Raw genomic sequence first — 20,526 nt, forward strand, 5'->3', positions numbered from 1 at the left:
GCTGGGGTGTCTTAGGTGGTTTTTAGGAGTGTCGCTAGGGTGTTGTTACTAGGTAACTGTTACAATACTGTGAGTGGTTACTAGGAAATAGCTACAATGCTGTAAGGTAGTTGCTGTAAGGTGCTCTGGGTGGTTACCAAGGCATTGCTAGTCTGCTGCTAGGGTATTCTTGGAGGTTGCCTAGGCGATGTAAGGGTGTTCTTTAGGTGTTCACCCATGCTGCGTCCCAATTAGCCTACTTGTACAATATATTCTTTGTGAAGGAGAAGTACATACTTTTGAGTGTGTAGCAGAATAGTAGGCAAACTTTGGGACATACTACTTTGTCATAACTGTGTCTTTAACAGACAACTCTGTTGCTTAGTTTCGTGCATTCTGTCACCATTTAAACCGCCCTGTCAATTGTCTTGTCACATTAACATAATTCACATTTCGTATAACTTGCTTTCCTACCATATTAGAGAGAAATGAAGTTGCAGGTTGATTTGCAAATTGTGGACCCTTCATGCCGAGAACTCTACTCGTGTGAATGCATAATGATGCATTTAAAAGTTAATGACCAAACATATGTGTATAAAATTTGCTGCAGATGAAATGTAATGCAGATAATATTAAATAATAATTTTTTTCAGACTGGATATACATTGATTATTTTTTCACTCAAACCCATTTCTCCACTTTACATCATCTCACATATCCACCATGTTTGTAGTTTTTTAACACTCATTTCAACCTGCTATGATTTGGGACATGCCAATTCTCAATTCTCTTTGGGACATGCCAGTTCTTTTCGAATACTATTTATACATATGTGAATTGGGAAACAGCAACAGGTTTGTAAAGATGTTGCTAGGTGGTTATTATGGTGCTCTGGGTGGTTACAAAGGCATTGCTAGTGTGCTGTGTTCTAGGAGATCACCAAGGTGAAGATAGGATGTTCTATGGGAGCTCACTGAGGGGTTTGCAACAATGTTGCATGATTTTTAATGTTGTGCCCAAGAACATCTGATTGTTCACTAAAGGTCAATGGTGTCACTGCACATGGTTGTTGATTATGGCAGCAGTAGGGTGGCAATATGCTCCGTTCAAAAAACAAAACAAAACAAAGTGCACCACAATGCTTCAAGTCAAACGAACGAACAAACATGTGAAAGCGATTCAAGGCATAAGGAGCCGTCTCCTCTGCTCTTTATAGCTCTCATGAATGTTACACAATGATCAACCTGCACAGTGCAAATAGCCAAAACCTTGATATTTTAGGCCGTATTAAAATCCTGGCTGGGACGTGTCCCGTATGAACGGCACATATGGCCACCCTAGGCAGTAGACATGATTGGCTTCCTGTAGTGCTTTCAGTTGCACAGCTGAATCAGCCTACTTCAGAACATGCTGTTCATTTCTACAGCCATGTCATAGAGGGGGTGGAGAGTGCAGTCTCCTCTCCTCTACAACCTCCAGATGCTTCCGTTCTTCTCTGATGAAAAAGCCTGCTTTCTTGATGAGTTCTTTCATCTGCATTGTTACACCCAGAGCCCCAGCTCACTACCGTGTAGAACAAGGCAGTCATGTCAACAGATTAAAAGAGTGTGCAGCTATACACACACTAAAACCAATGAGATTTTAGAAAGATAGTGTTGTTTGCCCAATCTGTTGTCAATATGAACCCCAAGGTCTCAAACCAGGAATATGATATATGACATGACATTATAAAACTGTTCCAGTTCTTGATTCTGATTGGTCAACAGCTGTTTATTTATTTATTAAATAAACACTGCAAAAAGTAGCTTTAGAAATAAATATTTTATTTGACTCAACATAGAAGTTTTAAACACATTTTTAGGCTCCATCTCTTTTCTTCTTCTTTTTTTTGGCTGCTGCATCTGAATTGGTATTTACAGACTGTTTATTGCAGGTCAGAGGCATTAATGCATTTATACTGCGATTTAAAAGGATAAATTATGCTGTGCTATTATTGGGTTTTAATTGGTTTTAAAGGGATCGTCATCGGAAAAATAAATCATAATAATAATTTATCAAAAAAAAAAAAAAAAAAACTGTTATACAAAATCAGTATCAGATTTGCACTTCTGTCATTTGGACAAAAGCAGCGCGTTGTGTGATCATGCACTCGTTGCTTGTGTGATATATTTTTTATGTCATAAGATATAAATATGAGACATAAACTTTTTTTAGGAGCATATTACTGCATTCTATAGACTATATTTGATTTACATTAATTGACACACTGAATCAACCCAAGATGCTGAATAGGCTCCAGCATTCCTGTTATAATATAATATAATATAATATAATATAATATAATATAATATAATATAATATAATATAATATAATATAATATAATATAATATTATATAATATAATATAATATAATATAATATAATATAATATAATATAATATAATAGTCGACGAATCGATGCTTCGATTCGAGGAGCCTGATTCGATTACCAATCTAACAGTCATTCAATCATTCATGGAGTGTTATTGATTATGCCATTTTGACTATATGGGGGAGCTTAAATGTCTGATTTCACATACAGTAGAACTACTGGTTTTCTCCCAATAAGTTAATATACAGCCTATTATGATAAATCTAGAAGAATCTGAAAATAAAGAAGCTTCAAATTAATATTTTAAAGTGTGAGAATAAATCTAACCACCCCTTTAGATTTATCTTCCACTTTCCATAATCCGTGACCGACAGAGGAGCATCTTGGCGGCAGGGATTTAAAACTTTACCAAGACTCAAACTGACACAGAGACTGGATTAAGACTGTGACTGTATATACATACTATTATAATGAGAAGACCATTATACTAAAATGCTATTAGTTTAGCTGCTGTGATTTTGCACATTGTTTCGTGAAGAACGCGTCCATTCAGAGCCCCGCAGATATGTTCATGTGCATTTTGGGCCCTTTTTGCAAATAGCCTATAAGTCTTAATATTAATGTAATGTTGTATAGATAACGAAGCGTATTCTATATGAAATTATGAGTTGAATCCCATTGATTAAAAACTCTATCAAATGCGTCACTCTACAGGTCATCATCAGCATGCGCAGCTCATAACAGAACTGCAGAACATTAATTGCTAACGTTTCGTTTTAGGCTAATATTATAATGAGAGCACTTTTGTAAAAAATAAAATAAAACGTTTCGCCGACATTAAGTGTTAGATATCTGTTAATCAAAACATAAAACTTTATTTACCCCGTTTATATCTGCAAGGTGTTCATTACACATTTTCCCTGTGTGTTAACATCAGTAATTATGTTAGTTGAATATCTGACTTGACTCTTGTTAATGTATTTTGCCCCACCCCCAAACATTTGATTCGATTATCAGTTGAACATCGGCAAGATTTGAAAATTCCGATTTGACTATGAAAATCCTTAGTCAGGGACACCCCTAAATATAATATAATATAATTTTTTCAGATTGGGCAAAGAATGAATTTGCATTTTCATTAAGTCCGCCTGATCCACGCAGCAAACATATTTTGTTTGTTATCAAAAAATTACTACTCTAGAGTAGGGATCCACCGAATCCAGGATTCGGATTCAGCCGAATACTGGGCTTTTTGACGGGGTTCGGTTTCAGACGAATCTTATTTTTTTTTTTCACCGAACTGAACCGAACCCTAGGCTTGTGCTACGCTGGTCAACGTCACGCGGCCGTGGATTGCGTGAAGGTGTTTATATGAGGAGGAACACGGCCCAACAGTTCGCTCTAACCTAAACTCTTCAGGAATCTTGAGCGGCTGGGACGATTTATACCGTAGCAATACAGAGCCAGCCAGTCACATTGGGTGCTGACGTGGAGATAAGCGTTTTTTTCGGTGAGCCTTTGATTCCTCTTAGAGAGGATCCTCTTCAGTGGTGGAAGGCAAACCAGCAGCGATTTCCAATGCTGCATGGCAAAAATGGCAAAAATCTACATCTGTGCCCAGTGAAAGACTTTTCAGTACTGCTGGGGACATTCGTTCCAACCCTCGCAACCGGCTGTCACCTGTTAATGCAGAGCGTCTTGTTTTTTTTTTAATCATTTCATGTGAAAGATTAGAGGTTTTACGTTAATTTAATTATGATGAAGGAGATGTGTGTGATCTTCCGTAATATTTTTCGTAATATTTGGCTACTGTTCTAATCGTAGCCTATCCTACTGTTATAAACGAAAACTAAACAGCCTGCTATACATGTTTATTGAGTTAATGTTCAATAACATTAATTTCAGTTAAGTCACCAAACATATTCAGATTTTTAAAAAGAAAAGAAAAACACCTTTCTTTGCATTGCTGCACTTTTATTGAAAGGTTTTGGTTGTTTACTTGGGTAAGTATAAGCTTGGTAATTGTCAAAAAAAAATTCTGCTTGTCATCCTGGCATAATGTTGCCCATTCTCTTTTTTTTTACAGATAAAATAAAATAAAATGAAAAATACATTGCTGTGGACGTTGTTTACTTCATTAATGTGTTTTACTGTTTTAATGGAATAAGGATGCGAGTAGGATTCGGTATTCGGATTCGGCCGAATCTTAAACAGTGGATTCGGTATTCGGCCGAACCCCAAAAATCTGGATTCGGTGCATCCCTACTCTAGAGGGACTTGGCTGTTGTTTTTGATTCTATTTGGAAGTCTACCGGAAGTTAGGTCCTCAAAAGCGCGCATGCACGGTAACGTTTATTCATGTTGTTGCTGTTGAAACCGTCTATAAGATAATATAAAATGTATCTAAATGTATAACATTAAAAATGCAAAAATATACGTAAAAGGAAACCAGAATATATAAGCTGCATCAAACCTGCAGTAAGTATACCATGTATTTCAGATCTTTGTAATGCCAAATACTTTTTTTTTTACTATTTTTATTTTTATTTTTTTGCAGCAGCACATTACAGTTGTCAATGAGATGAATTGGTAAGCTAATGAATATTCCTCTCACCAGGTATTAAAAACCTCCTTGCCCAAAACATGCAAACATACCAGGTCAGGATGCACATCGGCGTATGTGGAGCAGACCTGCCGTGGCTGTGTGACATGACACTTGCTTTGATTAACAGTTATTCCACACTGTGAGGGTGTGTGATAAAGCTATAACACAGCACATAATACCTAGTCTAATTTTAGAGAGACCTTTCTCCTCCACCATCTCTGGAGAGCGTCGCTCTCTACCCATAAATCAAAAAGAATTGTTTTCATTGTCTCAAAAAGCCCATGAAACACACGGTCACCCTCACCTTTGCTTAACAAAGGCACACAAACCTCATCTACATTTGAACACTGTGTGATTAGACATAAACCCCAAAACTGGCACGGTTTCTATCAGTTTCTCATTTCATTCCTTTGTTTTATTACAATTTAGGAAGCACTGCTTCATTGGCATTCAAAAATATCCCCCCCCCCCAAGCCTTGAATGAGGAATTTAGAAAGCATAACTTTATCAAAGGAATTACTGGTTAGATTAATATTCCGACACGAGGGAAGAACTGCGATGAGAACATCATCCCTACGGCTAATGGAGACGCTAAATGTGGCTAACTGGAAAATAACTCAATAAATGCTACAATTTCCAGCTCATTCCTTGATTATTATTTTATGACCAATGAATAAAGCATGTGTATTAGAAACTCTGAAGAATCTGTAAGGCACAAATAGGACTATGTGTGTGTGTGTGTGTCTTCCCAGGATAATGCTTAGATCTGAAAGGGATCAGATCTATATGATTTAAATGCATGAGTTAAATCGACACCTTGGCTGCAATTTATTACCGGTTTGGAGTGGAACGTCCTCACGGCTGATTTCATACCGTCTTAACTTGCCTAGCTGTAGAGCAAAACATCCTGCGCTGCAGTGCTCAGACACTGTGACTAATCTGAATCTGAATGACTTGATATCAACAGCAAAGGTTTTCAATGCCTTTTTTCCTTTGTAGTTGTGGAGGCAGTTCTCAGGACATTTGGCCTTTGGAATTAATTTCGGGATGAGCTGCCATAATCACCCTTATCTGAAATGGCCTGTCTTGATGGGGCCTTTGAAGACAGTCTCACCTATAGGGATCACATGTCACTGAAGACATACCAAGGACATCAAAAAAGGCCTTAAATGCGAAAAAGTAATTGCTGTATCACGCAGGAAGTTTATGTAAAACATACAGTACATGCAAAAAGTTGGAGTGGACTGATTTTATATTCCACTCCTTAGAACTGTTTTACACCCCAAGAAACATCATGCCATAAGGCCTAAATATAATGCTAAAAGAACAGAATATAGGGGGAATGTGAAAATTAAATAAAAAGAGAAAACAAAGGAAAACTGTCATGTTCTCTAGCTGGAGTGCCTGTGAGCTTCGCTAGGGGGCACTCCATTCCAGACTCTTGCCACTTCACCCCGGACTCCATTTCCCAAAATTCTTTTGGAGTATTTTGATATTGGACTATTTATTTGTTTATGATTGTTTGCTGCCTGCCCTGACCTTCGCTTATTTAGTGAATTACTCTTTTTGATTGCCTTGTATGTGCTGTTTCACTGGTGTTTGACCTAGCCTGTTTGACTACCCTCTACTAATAAAGCCTGCAAGTGGATTCCCATTCAACTTGTCACAACGCCTCCTTTGTTATGAAAACAGTGCGTCTGTGAATAAAAATAGATACTTTGTGATACTTGTATACATTCTCAAGTGTTAAAGGATAGAGATGTCGGTTGAGATGTGTCTCTGAGGGGAACTGCCTGTTTTCAGAAAGGTTCAAATGGTGAACTATTTTTTTTCATCTTGCCCTTGTATAAACTGGGATTAAAGTGTTCCATCGCTACGAGAGTGAAAAAGCAAATGTGGTAATTAATATTGCTTTTTACATATCACTGGTTCATAGCTCGTAAGACATGATAACTGCATTTGCAAATGGACTTTGCTTTTCAATTTGAAATTTGGCACTCACTGTGCATTCGCGAAAGTGAAAATGCAAACAGTAATGCGCGATTTGCATTTAGATTATGTCACATTTTTTGCGTCCACAAATTGAAAACCCAATTGCAAATACAATTTTTTCCTTTTGAATAATGTCCGGAATATCATTCCATACACTGAAAAATATATGAAATTGTTAGCAATTAAAACTTTTACTTAATCATATGATAACAAACTCATCAACTCTTTCAAGTTACTCATAAAAACTTTTCAAAAGAGATCAAAGAAAATGCCTGCAAGGAACAAAGCACCTGGTTCATCCCGGGCATCTGAGAACAGTCGGCGGTGATCTATATACAACTCTAATTGGTGTCAGTGAGGTTGACTGCAAAAATTTTCTTTGAGCTGAAAACCGAATATCTGCTGAATTCATTTGGATGAAGTTCAACAGATCTTGCAGCACACATTCCGCCGATAAACCTAAAGAGAGAGGGAAATCCATTTCGGCTCTGAAGCATTACCCATAAGGCATTTCATCAGCAAATTACATTAACTTTTTATGATGAACTCGTATTGATTTTTCATGACAGCATTTTCTCCATTAAGATATCAATTAAGTTGTGTTTATGTTAAGTGCGCTCTCAGCGAAACACAAATCTCCCTGACCTGCTCTGCCACCTCAGGTGCTAATGCAGCCAAATACCTGTTTCCTGAATAAACCCTCACATCCTACTCATCTGAAAAGTCGATGAGTAGATATGAGATGTTTTTCTGAGCATGACGGCGTCGGAGAGGCTGTCTCATTCAAGGTTCAATTCATTGGAAGAGGTGTAAGGTGAAGAATGTCCTGTTTTGCTCAAAACAGTCAGATTTCATAGATAGGATGTTAAAAGAGATAACTGCCACTTCTATCTGGTCTAAAATAAATAAAGTCCTTTTAAAACATTCCATTCAATTCCCGATGGATTTTTTACTCATTCTAGGAAAAATTGCACATTATGTTAAGTAAAATGGTTTAATTACCAGTCACAAGAAAAGTTAGGAATAATTAAGTTTTCTTCTTTTTTTATTTTTTTTATAGCTTAATATTTCTAATACTTTTTTGCAGCTTAATATTTCTAATACTTACTAAACTGTGATACACAATTTGATTGTATGTAAGGCATCTATAATAAATATAAAAGTATATTAAAAAAATTGTTCTTTTGGACATTCATCAAAAAACGCTGAAAAAACAAACAAACATTTTATCATGATTTTGACAAAAAAAAATTAAGCAGCAAGAACTTTTTGATTTTGACATTATCATACAAGAACCAATATTAATAACTGATTACCAATAATAATTGAGAAGTAAATCAGCCTATTAGTATTATTTCTGAAGGACCATATGACACTGAAGAGTAATGGTGATTAAAATTAAGCTTTGCATCACAGGAACTGTATTAATATTTTACAATATTTTGTAGTCAAATTAATGCAGCCTTGCTGAGCATGAGAAGTCTTTCACAAAAAAAAAAAAAAAAAAAAAATATATATATAAGTTGTCATTGTGTATGGACATTATCCATGAAGCTGCATTCTCTCTGTGTATTCTATTTAGCTGTGAGAGGTATGTGGTGTCTTTTGTTTAAAGACACTTTTGTCTTAGTTACAGTAAACTCAAATAAATCTCCTTGTTTTCTGGTTCTAGCTGTGAGGCAGTGATTTCATCTCGAGTCCTGGATTCACAGTAGAGTACAGTCCATATGTGTCTCACCATAAATGCCCTCATGAGTCCCATTAACAAACTCTGTAAACCTTGAAAACAATCACTTCTTTTCTATCTCTCTACCCTCTCTGTCGTCATGCTCGATGTGACATTCCATAAGACTGGCCTCAGCACACTGCGTGCCCACACTGGCAACGCAATCATAGCGAAGATAAACAAAACAGCAAGGAGACTGAACAACTCACCACATCTAGCCTAAACCAGGTCCTGGTTTGCATGAACTTCGAATTAGCACTTTACTGGAATTTTGGTGGCTTATTTTTATATATTTATAACAATTAAGCATATGATCCATCCCAAATTCTCAGCAATGCACTTGAATTTAAAATTAAACAAATATGATTAATTTAGTAAAAAATATTGTAACAAATAAATAAATAAAGAATATTAATAATAATAAAAAGAGGTGTTTTTTTTGTGCCCTTCTCACAAAAAAAATCAAACTTCTATTTATTTTATTTGTAAGTTATTGGTTAAATGTCACTGAGGTCAGGGACAATTTTAAATTCTATTTATACATACACTACTATTCAAAAATCCAAGTTTTAAATATTTAAAAAAAAAAAAATAATAAGTTTCTTATGCTAACCAAACCTGCATTTATTTGATAAAAAATACAGTAAAACGGTAAGACTGTGAACTATTCATGTAAAAATGATAAGTAACCGTTTTCTATGTTTGATAATTTTTACTATGATACCATATATATATATATTTTAGGATTCTTTGATGAATATAAAATATAAAATTCAAAAGAGCAGCATTTCTTGAAATATGAATCACGTCAAATTGAAGCTTAATGTGAGGGTACAATAAGCTGTGAGTGGTTTAGGGCAGAATGTAAGCATAAATGTGTGTTCCCTGTAACTTAAGATTATATGAATGAACACAGGGCCTGTCTTCTTAATGTAAGACGGGATGTAAAGGTGTACTTAGAGCTGTCTAAAACACAAAAAAAGCTAAGAGGAACATGCTCAAGCAAGTGAGGAAATTACAAAACAGTTTGCAGGCTGAAGATAACCCCACCTGGCTAGACTGACAAAAAAGGAACCAAATTTCACTGCTTTCACAAAATTATTGGCTGAGGGCAGATTTGTTCTGGAACAGCTTCAAGAGGATTTCCCTAAAGGATATGATCACCTTTAAAACAGCGCCACAACATCAGGCCCCTGGCCTCTGAATACCATCAGAACTCAGCAGCTTTGAACAATCTCCAACCGTGCAGTGTTCAATGCACTTTCTCTCTCTTTCTTTCACACACACACAAGCTTTCCATCTCTCTTTCTGCTGTTCAAGGATTGCTGTCTCACACCAGGGGGAATTCAACCAGACTTCTCTTTAAAATGGTGGAATTCGATAAGTCTGTGCTCCACATTAACACACTTGGGTGGCTGGTGCACACACACATGAACACATTCACACACATTTATGGTTACGGATTTCTTATGTGGCTTTGAGCCAAGCAAACCATCATGACGGTAATAAAACCTTCATGCCTGTCTAGTGCCAATAACCCAACTTCACTGTACAAACCATTCCAAAACCTCCTTGAATTAGTCCTGGCACCAAAATATATATTTCAGTTAATAAATCTCTAAAACAGGAAGTGGCACTAATTTGATACACATGTATCTATGAGGCAGTGAGGGAAAGCAGCTTCTTATCGCTCAGTGTCTTTTCTATTTTTGGGTTGTTGATTGACTCCAGATGTGACTAGGGGACACGGGGGGTTGGGTGGGGGTTGAGGATTTTGTTTCAATTTCTCATCTGTGAAAGCACACACCCGCAAAGCCCCAAAAGAAACTTGATCTAGAATGCTGGGTTTGCTTTGAGTTTATTTGTTAAAACCTTCAGCCATCCATTCATTCTAGTTTTCATTCATATCATGTCAAAAAAGAATTTGGGGGTGATGTTTGCCCATGCAAATCTCACTGCTACAGTGCTACTGGTTGCCAGGGTGTTGCTATGCAGTTGCCAAAGTGTTCTAAATTGTTTAGCATGTTGCTATGATGTTTTGGTGAGATACAGGTGCATGCTTTTGTTTGATAGAGCTGGATAGTTGTGAAGACATTGCTAGGTGGTTTCTGGGATGTTCTGGGTTGTTACTAGGCTGTTCTTGATGGTTACTAAAGACCCTGATATATTCACTGCAAAGTTCCATTTTGTTAATGTTGTTAGTGACCTCGATAGACTGAGTTATACAATGTTGCTAATGTGGTGCTATACTTGATGTTCTGGGAAGTTTTAATATGTTGTTAGGTGGTTATTAAGGTGATGTTATGCTGTTTCTCAAAAGTATTGTTAACTAATGCCGAGTTTCCACCGAAATTACCCGGAACATTTGTACCTGGAACTTTTCCCCTCCCAGACTTGTTGCTTTCTGCGTTTCCACCATTGTGTAAAGTACCAGGAAGATCAGGCAAATAGACTGGTGACGTAGGTCTGCGTGTGTTTCTCAATACTATAGTACGCTGATTTTGGACGTACATCCTCGGTAGTTCAGACGTATCAACTCGGGAGTGTGATGTCCGCGACGACGCAAATCTGGTAAATCTGCAAGCAGCAGCGTACTTGATAACTTCAGTCAGCTCGCCTTGGCTACTGCTTTTTTCCTCACTGTACATTTACAATAAAATGAATAGGATATCAAATACCACCCCTTTCGTTTTCATTTAAGCATAATAACAGCTGCAGGAATGTACTTAGTTCAGGGATATGTGTATATATACAGCCATTACAATGAAACGAAATATTATATAAACTTGCCTTTTTTATTTTGATTTTAACATATAGATAAATTGAATACAGACCAAAGATAACCTGTTAGATTTACCCAAAATGAATTATATCTTATGTTTAACCACTAAAGAGACATCAGAGCCAGCGGCACATATCAGAAGGTCTAGACGAGTTGCTGTTTGCGGATACATGAGGACTGAGCTCCCGCTGAACGCCTGGAGCTCACCGTCTCCGAGATCGGCGGAAAAACATTTTTAAGTAGGCGCTGTCTTTTTAAATAAACCACATCTTTTAGTTTTAAACCATTACATTATCGCCTGGAATACTTTTTAAATTACATTTCATAAAACAATAACAGTACATTTTTTTTAATTATCCGAAAAAATGGTGGTTGAACTCAACCAATGCTGCGTGAACTCAACCAATCAGGATGTTTAGCGCCCAGGTCCCGCCCCCAAAAGTTCCGGAACTTAGAAAAAGTACTACCTCGCCAGCAGGGACTTTCTGAGGGGCATTTTTTTACCCGGAACTTTATTTAGTTCCTGGTTCCTGCGGTGGAAGCACACCAAGGACCAGGCCAAAGTCCCTAGTTCCTGGGTAAAGGCATAAAGTTCCTGGGGGCATAAATATGGTGGCAAATTCTGTTGAACTCTATTGATAACAATGGGACCATAGTTGCTTTTGGGAAACGCACCTCTGGGTGGTTGCTAAGACATTGCTAGGCTGGTCTAGGTGGTTGCTAAGGCACTAACAGGTGGTTTCTAAGGAGTTCTGGGGGCAGCTGCATAAAAATAGCCACTATGTTAAGACTCTGTCTTAAGGCTGTGTATTGCCAAGAATCTGGCGATACAATATGTATCACGATACAGGGGTTGCGATATGATATGTTGCGATAAATTTCGATACTGTCAGCAATATAATATATTGGGATCAGTTATTTTAGGAAAAGGATATATTTTTAGGAAAGCTGTCTTTAAGAACATAATTCAATTAAAATCTATTTATATAGCATTTTTTTTACAATACAAATTGCTGCAAAGCAACTAAACAGAAAATTAAGTTTAGTAGTCACTTATCAGTGGTGACTGTCAGTTAATGTACATATGGAAGTAATGTACGGAAAAAAAAAAAAAATATATATATATATATATATACACACAAGTATGTATATATATATATTAGAACCTGCTTTGTTTCATTTTACAATTGTGAGATACAATGTCATAACATTTTGATCTGAACAAAAAATTACATCTGCTTAATATAAATAAAAAAGTGCTTACAGTATTCCTAAAGAAAACAAAACAATTGTAAAACAATAAAATAAATACAAATGTTGAACCTTTTCAAGTGGATTTCACAGGTTTTTCACTTTGTATTTATGTTACAGTGTAACTGGCGAAACCGCAACGCGAGCACCGCCCCAACTGCACAAAACACCCCCAAATTTATTGCAGCTCCGCCGCACAGCGACCCTACCGCCCACCTTGACCCGCCCCATGCGAGCCCCTCATCACACGGGACGTGGCGGGACCGAGGCGGCGCCCTCATCATGGTCCCACGGTGGACGTTACTACAAAGCCCAAATGACAGCACACTTCAGCTTTGTACACTGAACCAGGAACAGGGACAACTCTTTCATCCTCCATTACTTGGAGTGATATTAATGCTAACACCAGTAGCATGCTCTAATGCTAGTATTTTCTGTCACTTTGACTGTCATTCAGAGATGGAGACTGCCATCTAGCGGCCGGGATGACTCAAAATTACAAAACAACTGCCATTAATCTAGTATGATTTAAAAAAAAATCTATATTCCATTTTTGAGAATCGATACTGTATCGCCAAACAAAATATCGTGATACTCACGTATATCAATATTTTCTTACACCCCTACTGTGTTAACCAGTTAGCCGAGAAAAGTATTCAGTCTTAATTTTTTACTTTTCAGAATCAAATTAGACCAATCTACCTTTTTGTACCTTAATTAATAAAGTTAGAACAAGTCTTCAATGAAATAATAACTTTTTGTTTTGACTTTTTGAGAACAGTCTAAACGGTTTATGTATCTGGCCACTATTAAATTTTGCTAGATGAATTAAGGGATTTTGTGGCCCCTACTTTAATGTAAATGATGATTAAATGATTAGAGAGCATCTCAGAGGTGCAAACCTATCGCAAACTGAAAGTTTAAAATCTGAAGCGCCATTTAGCATTCTGATCTCCACAAGACGTGGATAGATAATCGTGGATAGATAATCACAATTCTTCTCTCATTGGCACGTCAACAGGTCAGAATTATTTAGAGCATTACTGCATCAGAAGGTCCTTGCTTCAATCCCACTCGACTGAAGAGAACTGACGAATGTATGTATACGGGTGCCTTGGATTCAGTCTGACAGTGAAGCGCTCTCTGTTCCATGACTGATTGGGCTCAGGAGATCAAGAGCGCACTAGCAACTCTACCATGGAAAATATTTGGAAAATCTCCTTCCTCCCTTACTTATATTCATCTGTTCAAAAATGTATGACACAAGGTTTTGCTAGATGGAGCAATGAGAGCATTTGAAATCAGGTTGAGCTTTAAACACAAAAGTATACCCTAAAAAAGCACACACCTGTCATTGCATCCTTTTAAAAAGAGCAGACTTACAGGCCAAAGGGATGAAACACTAAGCTATGTAAATAAACTGAGTAAAGTGGAAAGTTTCATTGACTTCCAGCTACATTCCATGTGGTTTCTCATTAACCATGGTTGGCCCTGAATTACAGGATGTCTGATTAAGCAGTGAGGAAAGTCAATCGCCGAAAACAAAGAGCAGTGATCCACACAATGCAAAAAATAATAATGGCTCTGTTTCAAAACCTAGCCTCGCTGTCTACCACCTACGTACAGCTGTCTTCAACATCAGCATCCTGAGTAATGCAACCTCACAAATGAGTGATTTGCAATGCTCAACACAGGCAGCGACTCACAAATAGTACTTCTACTCTATACGGTGCACACGAGACTAAACACACAATCGACTCAAAAAGAGATTGAAGTAAGTATTTGTCAAAGCTAAAAATCAAGTTTATTTTTCAAATTGGATTCAACTATTTTTATAAATACATTTTGGCATACATACAATTATAAAAATTGTTTGACCAACAGTTCTAAATATTTTCAATATAAAGAATACAAATTTATATTTTTTCCAGGGTCCAAAATAATTTCACATGCTTCTGTGAGACTGTACCTTTAAGCCTCCATTTGATCTCCATTTAAACTTATTGCTGTCTAGGAGAAAGATAATAAAGACATCCCATTTGAGATATTTTCTGTCCTGTGGGCTTCCTCTTTGACTAAATCTTCTGCGTTTCTTCTTTGCAGCAAACTATGCATGAAGACTTCTAAAAAGAGATTACATGTTTAAGATGATGGAGAGGAAAATGAAATCAAATCCACTGAGGCTGCTTTTCTCAAAAGTGTTTTGTTCTCAATAAAACTAATGTGTCTACGGTGTGAGACCGCGCAAATGAGTTTATTCCAGCCATAAATCCATAAATTATGCATTTAGGAGTAGCGTAATAAAATGTATATTTAAAAGTCCTTTTTTATATAATATTCACCCTATTACTCACTGTCTGAAATGAAACAGACTTTGCTTTTTCCCCCACATATATGGAGATCAGTTAGCAGGGGTTGCAGTATACGAACGAAACTCAGAGACATTAAGGAGCAGGTCTTCTAGAAAAAACAGCAACATAGGTCACGAAAACAAACCATTAGTCATTTTATCAAACTTCCCTTATCTTCTATAACTTCAAACATTTCACAGGAAGCAAACAGTAATGCTCCCATTTGGGATCACTTACAAACACACATACTTAAACTCTGTTTCAAAACATAGTGAGCTTCCATGCTGTCTACCAAGGCAACATCCTATCTGTTATCTAACCTCTTAAGTGACAGATTAGAATGTTGTCCAAATGCAAAAGGATGTGAATTATTTTGTGAAGTGTATGGTAGAATCAACTCACAATTGATTTCAGTGGAGGTTCTTGTTAGGGCTGTCAAAATTGCTCAAAAATGACGTTTGAATATTCCCTCTAAAAATACACGAATATTCGAACTATTCGAACATCTGGCTGCGCATGTTGTCAATGATGCGCATAACGTCAATAACAGGCTAAAATAATACAAAGAGACATAACTACTTGTATAGTTAGTCTATTTAAGTTTAAACATATATGACAACGTATAACCTACACAAAAACAAGGAAATCAACTAATGGCCAAGACTGCAGACTTCACGCTCTCTCACCCTCATGTTCTCTGCGCATAATGGTTTAAATGAACAAACAAATTTTTGTGCAAGCAATTTAAGGTCGCGACTGTTGTCCCAAATATAGCAGGCTTCACTCAGTGATTGAAACAAATATTATTAATATTAATTGAAGTTTTACAGCATATAGAACCGACATCGAATGCTCAGAGTGAGCTGTGCTGTGGTAAACATCGACCTTTTCCTTGACATGAAACGATAAATAATCAAACCTCGGATCCATTGCTTGAGAGAACTCCCCGAAGCGTGCCCCATCCGCGATACTGATCGGTCTCATGTCCTTACAAATGAACGAAATTATTTTATCCGTTATGGCCTCTTGTCGTGTTGCCGGCAAAGAGCTTGCGGCGGGCGATGCAAAGTAACGTTAAGTGTCAAGACGTGACTGTTTAGCTGTAGTTCCACACATTATGCAATGCTCATTTGGGTGCACATTTTTGAGATGTTACCTCATGTTGCTAGTGTTCGAATGTTATGCTAACTGTATCTTAAGTAGCTTGCATACAACTTTATCTCGCGGGTCAACAATTTTACCTGATTTTCTCTGCTGCGGTCGAGTTGGGCTCTGCACTAGCTGGCATCTTCCATGAAGACGCGTCAACTTTCAGCAGTGATGCTGTGTTTAAATTAGACTGAGCTGTTATCAGAGTTTACATTGGCACTGATAGAATGTTTATAATCCGAAAAAACTGTTTTCATCCTTCCCCCTCACATAAACATCTCTTCTCTGGTGACATGCGCACCGAGGTGGGCAATATGGCTTCCCCTCCAGAAACTACTCACATGAGATTGTACTAATTAGCAAATGACAACAAATCCAATGATCCAATCAATACTCAGTTGGCAAAATCAACTCCCTATACTTTTTTTTGTGTTATTGTTCAAGAAGCAGTTTCACTCTGATGTCACAATAGAGAAGAATAAGCACTTGCAACAATTTTTTGCTAAACCAAGTTATTTCAAATGGAGTCCACGTGATTGGGAATTTCACATGAGGGCAAAAGATTTCCCCACGCAGATTTTGCGACAGGTTCAAGAGGGTCATGAGGATAGATACAGTGCATTGACCCACCAAAATCTGCTTGGTTTGTGATTTCTCTGTGAGCTGTGATTTATACATCACTATACTACTGACAGCAAGCAATGAACCATTTAGAAAGATGAATGTTGGATCTACAGCACAACTTAAAAACAAAACTATAAAACGTATCATTTAAAAATGGATGGCCTGATTTTGAATTTGTCTGATGTATTATTCTTGCCATTTAGTAAAGTAGTGTAAAGGTTTAAATGAACAGCTGGTAACTGGTCATCTGGTAACACACATCATTAAAGCACCATTTAAGTGAGCTATTAAGCATTTTGGATTATTCTCACATCTTTGTGGTTACGTTTTAAAAACATTTGTCTAAATAAAGCTGCATATTGCCTGAAGTGTTTGCTGTTCTCACATTTAATTTAACAGGAAGGACAATAATGACGCAATGTGAAGAAAATAAGGCCCAAGGGCTACGTGCACCAGTGACTTCGTACAAACTACTGAACCTTTGGTGTCAAACTACAGCGCAAGGGTTCATATTCCCAGAACTGTACTTCATATTACTGGAACTGTGCGTGATATAAGTCGTGATGAGTGACCACACACGTCAAAAAATATTAACCATAGAGCTGTGTGGTTAATATTTGTTTTCTGGATTTCATTGACAAGTCAGTTCTGAGGTCTGAGACACACACACATCCACACAGAAACCAGACACAATGTACGACCAAGTCTAGCGTGCCACTATGATCTACACTGAAGAGTGTACCTGTTTTAAAACGCTGATTAAAAATTGCACAGCTCTTTGGATATAATGAACAACTGTATAATTAACTGTTTAATTTCTTGTGTTGGTCTCTTTTTTTTTCAAACAAAATAGCATTATTTTATTTGGTAAATTAGCTGTGTAAAAGCAAGATAACACACCGTTAACTGGTCATTATCATTAAATAAACCCTGACAGGGTGATTAAACATTATTTATCTGACAGATTCATATTTGTTCAGACTTGCTGTTTTACTGATCAGAGGGGAAAGGCAGGCTTTGTTTGTTTTCTTGCTTTCTCATTATCAGCTCTGCTAATCATGAGGATTTTATGGAGCGTTAATTTGAGGGGAAACAACAGCAGTACTTTCTTGGCATCTGCAAAAATTATGCTTTACAGTATTACCACATTTTTTACCTTTATAATCTTTAATAAATAAATAAATCCATAATGGTATTGCCATAGAACATGTCCGAAACATACAGTACACACCCAAGAAAGCAATGACATGGGGAAAACAATATGGTACTACTATGGTATTATAAATAAAAAAATAAAATGATGTTCATAGGATACACAGCTATTCATTTTACAGATACCATAAACACATCTATAGTATGTATACTCAGTACTTACCAGCCGCCTTCTCTCCTCTTCCATGGTGCTCAGCAGCTGGGAAAACTCTTTGAAGGACTGAGCTGGAGAAGTAAAATAGAGTTATTAATCCATTTTCATTTGTTGGTAAAAGTTCAAACTTACTATAATAACTTGATTCATGTGGGTCAATAGAAATGCTGTTAAGTAAACAGTGTTAGCATTGATTTATTGCCACTGCTACTTATATAAATTATTCAGCATTTAATACAAATGCAGAATGAACAATGGACATTATTCTATGAATTTAAATCAATACAGAACAGTTAAAAAAGACATTCCTCCACTTTAGGTCACCTAAAAGGTATAGACGTGTTTAATGGTTTATCCACAACTGAGTGCTTAAAGGCTTTTAGGTGCTGCTGATTGGTTTCAGGGTTTAAAGTTTAAACTAAATTCTATGTATACACACACACACTTTTTACCAGATTCAACTCTTAACCATTTCATATTTAAAAAAATCATTTTTAATATAAAATAATAATAGTTTTATTATTTTGCAAAGAAATAATCATATTTAATTGTGATTACTGATTATAATACTGGAATTAATGTAATATTATGAAAAAGAAAATAATTAAAAAAGTTCAGATGTCAGATGGTGTAGTTACAGCCTCTACCAGCAGGGACTAAAAAAAGGTAACCTTTACCGTAGGAGTAACCACTGCACTGAAGGTACTGTAGATCAATCTCAAATAGAGTTGACCCATGAACTGGAAATTATTTTAATTCCCACAATTCCCACAGTCCTTGAGCAAAGTACTTAACCCAAAGGTTACAAGAGAGAAAGCGAGTCTACAATTAATGTAGCCTAATATGAGCTATCCTTGGAATATTTTTTTTAATTTATTTTTCTAAAAATTTGAAACAGAAGCAGGTGTGAGTGTGAATAAATAACCTTGATTCCAATTTGCGCATATTATAAAATTCACCATACAGTTAAGTTTAATGTAAAAGTTAAACATATGGATGTTTGGAAATAGTCTGATGAAGTCTTCCATCTATAATTCCCTTAATTATGAATGTTATGAATGAAAATTAGGAAATATAGTGCTCAAATTATGAATTATGTTTTATGGAACTTTTATTATTAATTATTATTTTAAAAAAATTTGTACCATGCTAACCAACTAAAACTATGACCCATTCTCAATATATAATGACAAAATTACATTCTTGAGTGAAGTGATCTTGAGTTTGAATTCGAAGACTATTGTGTTAAGTGCTTCACTAAGAAATACACATCCTTTAAAATGAAACCCATCACCATCCAGCATTGGCACTATACCCTCTTTCTCTCGCTGTAGCACAGTAACAGCTTGTGATTGCTCGGAACAGCGTCTTCAAGCCACTGATGGCTCCATCGCTTCAATTAAACAGACTGTGAATGAGAGACAGCTGCTGTCTCTGCCTGGATGGACTTTACCTACGTTTGAGCTTGGACACTTGGTCAAGCTCAGCTTGCCAACTCTATAAATGCAATTATCAAACCATCGGTCCAGATAGTCTGTCCACTCTCTTTGTGTCCATTTATGCACCATGGCTTTTAGCAGGCATAGACAGCTGAATGTAAGACTGCCATCTCACAGAATCCTCCAAAAACACCCACTGATGCCAGACATGCACACAACACAATCACTGTTAGGGCTGGGAAATATTATTTTTCAAACTATATCTTGATCATTTTTAGTATTTTGACAATGTTTAAAGAAAATTTATTAAATGTTGAATTCAACAATAAATAAATACATATATTTTTTCACACTGTAAAAATAGATATATTTACCTATATTTTATATTGAAAGATTTTAATACATAAAAATGAACCCAACTTTAGGGACATTAATGGACATATAAAAAGTTAATTAAACATGGCCATTGTTTTTTTTTTGTTTTATTTTTTTATTTTTTTATTGTGTACTTACCAATAGTTTTCAAAGTGATCTTACGTTTACATACAAATAAAAATAAAAATAATAATAATAAATACAATTTGGAATTTGTTTATTCATTAATTAAGAGAGTGAGAGGGATAAAGTGAGAGATGTGGAAGAAAAGAGCAGAAGCGCTGGATAAATGTCTCTATTAAACTATAAGGTACTTAAGGCAGGATATAGTGGCTAAAAGGGGTTAGAAGGTATGTATCATTCACAGGATAATAGGGAGAATGACAGGGATGAGTCATTCTGTGAAATGGGCTTTTGGCTCAAGATAGAAGAGATCTGACGTACATACATTTGCGAGGGACTGATCAGAGGGGCAGACAAGGATTCGTCCTCTCATTTAAAAACCCTTAATGCACC

The 20,526-nt window shown here is 36.4% G+C and overlaps 1 protein-coding gene across 7 annotated transcripts in view; it reads right to left on the reverse strand.

The window, feature by feature from the left end:
- Positions 1-20,526, reverse strand: part of LOC127934467 (rho GTPase-activating protein 42) — a 99,314-nt gene that overhangs the window by 48,282 nt on the left and 30,506 nt on the right. For all 7 annotated transcript variants that reach the window (XM_052531876.1, XM_052531874.1, XM_052531879.1 and 4 more), the window contains exon 3: positions 18,206-18,267. In XM_052531876.1, the coding sequence (XP_052387836.1) occupies positions 18,206-18,267 (62 nt within the window). The remainder of the gene's footprint in view (positions 1-18,205; positions 18,268-20,526) is intronic.

This window comes from Carassius gibelio, chromosome A18 (assembly GCF_023724105.1).
Source record: "Carassius gibelio isolate Cgi1373 ecotype wild population from Czech Republic chromosome A18, carGib1.2-hapl.c, whole genome shotgun sequence".
Classification (NCBI taxonomy): domain Eukaryota; kingdom Metazoa; phylum Chordata; class Actinopteri; order Cypriniformes; family Cyprinidae; genus Carassius; species Carassius gibelio.